We start from the raw sequence: 6,000 nt of genomic DNA, 5'->3' as shown, positions 1-6,000 counted from the left end.
ATTAATTGGACACGTATTGTGTTTGTGTGGGAAGGAAGGAGGCTCTATAGCAGTATAGTAATATTGCTGGGAAAAGAACATTAAAATGGATAAAGGGATTTCCTAGTGGTATAAATACCTGCACACGACGTCTCTGTACTCTGGAGCCCTCCTGTATACCTATATGCAGGTAAAAAGCCTGGAATAGAGTTTGAGCTGCTGTTAATCGCACAGGATCTGTTCTGTTAAAAAACAGGGGCAAGTGGCTCTTTTGCCTGTTGGAGGGTATGACTTGCCAAGCATTTTCTTCATCTGACACCTTTGTGCCCTTGAATTCTGACTCTTCTCCCTCTCTGCCTCTGATAATGCATCACAGCGCCGCAGAGTGCCTGCCGGTTTCTAACCATGCCACCAATGTTGTGTCTACAGGTACTTTTTAAAAATAATCTTGCTCTCAGTATCTCATTTGTAATGCTCTTGGATGATACGTGCTCACTGAGTTCTGCAATACTGAAAGCGTTTGGTATCAATGCTATGTGTGACTGGGACTATATTTGAGTAGAAGCATTTTCACAAAACTTTGCATGATAAGTAAATCAGGAAAAACCCAACTGTTTGTGGTTTAGCTAAATTTGTAGCTTTAAGTTTGTTACAGGATTAAGCTCAGGTATGCTACCAATGCATTAGTTTAGAACAGGCTCAAAAACTATCACTGTTTTTACGACTATACAGTCTTCAATAAAAAGTGTCATGTAAATTAATTGAAAGTTTATTTATTATGTAACCACAACTTAAGATAATATAAATTACTTTAAATAGGAGTTGTATTTAGAACAGGTCAGGTCTAAATGCCATTTGGGGAAGTTTTCAAGAAAGAAAAACACTGCTTTACAAAACATATTGCATACTGAATCAAGAATAAGATTTACATGGGATGTTCAAAATTGGTGGCAGAAGTCTCATCAATATTTTTGAATTTTGTGTGTTTGTGTATATAAGCCAATTAATTGCATTTAAATACTAGGACTATGTAATCATTGAACTCTCTGAGAGAGAGACAGAGAAAGAAAGAGAGTTTTCTTGCAGCCTTAAACCTGCAGAAGTGGGATTCTGGAATATAGGAATTGTTGATGGAAAGCTTCCAGGAACAGAAAAAGAATTAGTTTTATTTATTTGAAATTACATTAAGGTAAGAATTTTATTTGGAGTCTTAACAAGAAACTAGCCTTCTCCTGAAATGCATTGGTAATAAAACATCTTAATAGTAAGGACAAGCATGTAAGTAATGAAAACTGAGCATTGGTGATAGATAACAGGATCTTATACATTAAGCAGGAGACTCAAAATATCCTAATATGGCTGTTGGTTAACAGTGGTAGTAGGCAATAGGAGAATTTAAATTTTGTATGAGGCCAAATTTATGTATCTGTTTCATAGTAGTATTTTCTAGATTCATTTGATTCATAATAAAAAGTATATGGTGACAGCCAGCCAAAAGCATTTGCTCATTTGCTTCAGCTTTGGGTTTTGATATTTTGTAGTTACCACCCAAGGACAAATGCCACTGTAGTCAGTAAGAATTTTGTTCACAGGATCACATCTAGCAGGTGATGCTGTGAGAATGGAAGCAGTGACAGAGGGTTCTAACTATAATGAGTAAAGATTTACAAATTTCATACATAGATTCAGAAATTGTAATAAACAATGCCATTCTGGTGAAAGCATCTAAGGAGAATTTGTGCACAAAGTAGACATGAAAGAATTTTTAATAATGACTTATGTTAAATGTAAAAATTTTTTAAAGTGCATGCAATAATTCTGCATCACAAAATTAAAGTGAATATACTTCTCTTCAAATACTATACCATGTCATACAGCTGATGTTCTGCAGTATCCTCAACAATTTGATTGTTATTTAATTTAAATAGTATCATCCTCACTATTTAATTTAAAATCCTTATTAGCAAATGCATTGAAAATGTTATTTTTATGCATAAAAATTATAGTCCATGGATTATGAAAGAACAGAAAAAAACCAGCAGTAAACACTTAGATCCTACCTCAACAGAAAAGTTCTGTTGCTCTAAATGCATTAGTATTATTAATGCAATCTTTGTTTTGGGTGCATTTATACTAGTATAAGCATGCCTATTTTAGTAGATTTTATATCTGTATAAGTGTATCTAAACAGGACATTTTACTGTTAGGATTACAGTTGTAAAAAAAAAAGATTCTAATCTCTAATTAATTATATTGTTTTGAACAACTGGAACGTGTGCTCTAATGTGCAGTTTCACATATCTGAATGCTCATGAACATGAATTTTTAATATTATACTTTATAGCAGTTGTTAGAGGGGACAGTATATGCATTTCGGTGCCTACTTATGCATGAGAAACAGTCATATCTCATTTTGCATTCAGTAAAAAATTGACTGATTCTTCAGGCACTGGCAATTACTGAGCACGGATCTGAAACATCCCTGCGAAAACACTAGAGATAAATTAATTGTGTGTTTGTTGCTGCTGATCATAGAAAATGTTGATTTAGGCCTAACTTTCTAGAAGAGCCTAGACTCTATCATTCTGTTTCCCTACCACCCTGCCAAAGCACTCTAAAATGTTTTTGGTGGCTTGGCACTTAAGAAAATGCAACTTCTGGATGCCTTAAAGCAAATGTCCCAAACTGCTGCTTTTAGAAACCCAGGTCTTAAGCATGCATAAAATATTGCCTTCCTTAACGTGGGGTTTGCACGGCAGTGAAGCCAATCAATATTCTGGGAACATAGAGCAAATTGTTATGTAAGATTAAACGAAATGGTGTGTGGAAGTTGGGTGGGGAGAGGAACTGCTTTCCTCCTGGAGAGTTCAATGCTTCCCTTGCCCAGCAGTATATGTAAACTGGGTTATGCCCATAGATTATACTACAAATAATGCATTAAGACCACAGCTTGCCAATTTCTGGTTTTGGCTCAGAGGGTATCTCACTATTTATACTGGCAGTTTTGTCTGGTGTGACCTGTCCAAGTGTCTGGACTTCCAGCAGCGTTAACCTGACAGTTATGACCCAGAGTTAAACGCTTACTGAATGCACACAAAAACTACATATAAGGATACTGTCTGTCTCTGAACTTAAAGGCTGTGTCTTGAATCCTCGCACATTTTCTTACCAGTCCCGTCTGTTTTGTCTTTGATCCAAACTCCTGTATGCTCCCATATCTGCTTTGCCACGACAACTTTGGGAAATGCTCCGGCAGGTCTTCATTACTCTGTGCCTTCCTGTCATTATGGAAATCAACCAGCTACCTATGGGGTGATGGCAGGTAAGAGACATACACTCAGCTGTGTGAGCTATTAGCATGTCGATTTGGGTCAGTTTTCCTTTAGAGGGACCAATTCAAGACAGTTGCTTAAAGAAGACAGAACTGGGGTTAAGGCACTAGAAAAGGGGTTAGGAAATTAGGGGTTAGGGCCCAGACTTTCCCCAAACCTCTGCATCGCTTGGGAAATCACTCTGTATCTTATTTCTCTTTACAAGACTGGGACAGTGCTGCTCTTTTTGCTTACCTATGTCAACTGCCCCTGGTGATCATCACTTTTTGAGGGACCAGGAGTGATGTACCCAATATACCTGTGTATTACCAGTACCTGGGGTGATGGAACCCTGACTGGAGCTATAAAGTAAAATGGTGACATGGTGGAAGGGTATGCAAATCATACAGATGATCATGGATTTTTACACTTATGAATGTATGCTAGCATCCTGCTCAGTTTTCCATGTCCCAGGCTGAGTAAGAAAGAGGAATTGTTACTCTATGCAAGTTCAGGTAGCAGTCAATGAGATAATGCCAGGAACCAAGTTAACACAACCCCCAGGAAATTATCATGACTCAGAGATAATCCAAAATCAAACTCAGGATTTTATTTCACTTAAGAATGAAGGAAATATTAGAGTAAGTCAGCACAGATGAATACATCTGTATAGGGGCTTTTTAGGGACAGAGCATAGACTTCCTTCACGGTGTGCAAATGTCCAAATGCTCCTATTTCATTGTGCATCTATGTGTCTGTAGCAACCTTTCCTGGCATTGTTCACATCACCGGGAAAAGTTAATAGGTATTAAATGAAAAGTATTACTCAGAAGTTCATTTTGTTTCATTCCAAAATAAATACATATTCATTTTTCTCCTTTTTTTGCCCCTACTTTTTTTTTAGGCATCAAGCCTGCAACTCCAGAGATGCTATCAGCAAGTCTCTCCCAGAGTCGCATCTTACAGACATGCAGCATGCCACATCCCAATGTGGTAAACGGTGTCAGCACCTTGCAAAGCAAGTCCTTCTCTTTTTTAGTCTTTTCCTTTACTCTTTGAGAAAATTTTTTTGTTGTTGTTATCCTGTATGAATACATATAAAATATTCCTATGGGGTTAGAACCTCCAACGCTGATGAGAGCAATCAGGGCAGTGAAGACAAGAAAAGTAAATGAAATGGGAGGTTAATGAAGTTCTGAGTTCTGCCACAAAGTTTTATGTAATTTAGAAAATTAGGAAGATTGTTCTAAGAACCAGGAATTTACTGGCTGCTCCAGATATACTGAAGAGTGTTAATATTTCTACAATGATTCCCCCCCCCGCCCCTTCAGGTCAGAGACTCTTTAGCTCTATGTACAGTATCTAACAAAAAACCAGCTTTCACTCTTAACTGAATTTCCTTGTTAAGTCTGATATTTGTGAACAAAAAGTAGTATGAGATAGTTTGGGTTTGTCCTTCAGCAATTTCTTTTTAAGCCAGAGTGATCATTCTGAATGTGTTCTGGGTTTTGGTTTTTTTCCTTTGAGCTCTTACCTGTGTTCTTTCCTCAGACAAATTTTATGCTGAAACTAAACCAAGATATTATCTTGTCTGAGCATCAAACGGTATTTACATGGAAATATACTTTGTACCAGAAAATAGAGACTGGCACATTTTATGTGGCTCAAAATGACATACATTCATCAATCTTGTTGTGCCACTTAATTCCAGCTGAGGCCTTGGATCGTTATTTGTTTAAGTTTGGACCATTTACCATCTTATTTAAGTGCATCACAGTTAGCTAAGAAATAGGATGGCTGTGGCCTGTGAAAGTGGCTGTTCATCATTTTTCATGTATTGGGATGAGAAAGACCATATCTCCTAGGAGATTCTCACTCTTGGATACTTTTGCATATGTTATATAATAAATATTACAGACATGGATTATGAGATGATGAAGGGGTGTTTTCATTGTGTAGCAGTAGAGAATGACTATACTGAGTTTTCTTTTTGGTGTTGCTCAGGTAGCCTGACCCCTTGCCTTTACAAATTCCCGGAGCATGCCCTGAGCGCCAGCTCCTGTGCCCTTGGCCATGGCTTCACACCCATGCACCAGTCCCTCCTCACAGATGATCCCACTGCCGCAGACTTCAAGCAAGAGTTCCGCAGAAAAAGCAAGTCTGTCGAAGAGCCCGTTGACATGGACTCCCCTGAAATCAGGGAACTGGAGAAATTTGCTAATGAATTTAAGCTGCGGAGAATTAAGCTGGGTATGTGCTTCATGACTGGGAACAAAAGGCTGAAACGTTCCCGTGAAAGACCAATTATTTCTGAATGTTTTATGATCTAGCCTCTGCAGTTGTCTAATCATAACACTAATCCTGCCTTGCACTGCCAAACTTTCTCCATTCCTAGAAAACTTGCGCGGAATTAATGAACTTCAGCTTTTTGCAACTTAGTACATAGAAAATTACTTTAAACTTTCCTGCCTTTAAATTATTTGTCTTAAGTGCAGAGAAAATTATTGCTTTTCATTAAAGTACATTCAGTAACAGGTGCATTATTTTGCACAGCCCCAATTTTTCTGCAACTTAGGGCAGCACATGCTCTAACTTCTTATACCCATCCTCTTCCCCACAAAGTGCTTCATCTGATGGTGCAATGTCATTTCAGTATACGAGATGGGTGACATCCATGGCAAATCTTTCATACTAGTAGGAAGCTTCTCTT

At 37.8% G+C, this 6,000-nt stretch overlaps 1 protein-coding gene across 1 annotated transcript in view; it reads left to right on the top strand.

Annotated features, from left to right (window-relative positions):
• The first annotated feature begins 266 nt into the window (after positions 1 to 266).
• POU1F1 (POU class 1 homeobox 1) overlaps positions 267 to 6,000 on the top strand; it is a 23,541-nt gene continuing 17,807 nt past the window's right edge. The window contains exons 1-3 of the mRNA XM_075033954.1: positions 267 to 408; positions 3,152 to 3,301; positions 5,295 to 5,540. Coding sequence (XP_074890055.1) covers positions 267 to 408; positions 3,152 to 3,301; positions 5,295 to 5,540 — 538 coding nt within the window. The remainder of the gene's footprint in view (positions 409 to 3,151; positions 3,302 to 5,294; positions 5,541 to 6,000) is intronic.

This window comes from Buteo buteo, chromosome 8 (genome assembly GCF_964188355.1).
Source record: "Buteo buteo chromosome 8, bButBut1.hap1.1, whole genome shotgun sequence".
Taxonomy (NCBI): Eukaryota; Metazoa; Chordata; class Aves; order Accipitriformes; family Accipitridae; genus Buteo; species Buteo buteo.
The sequence above is the reverse complement of the archived record's forward strand: the minus strand, read 5'-3'. Positions and strand labels throughout refer to the sequence as shown.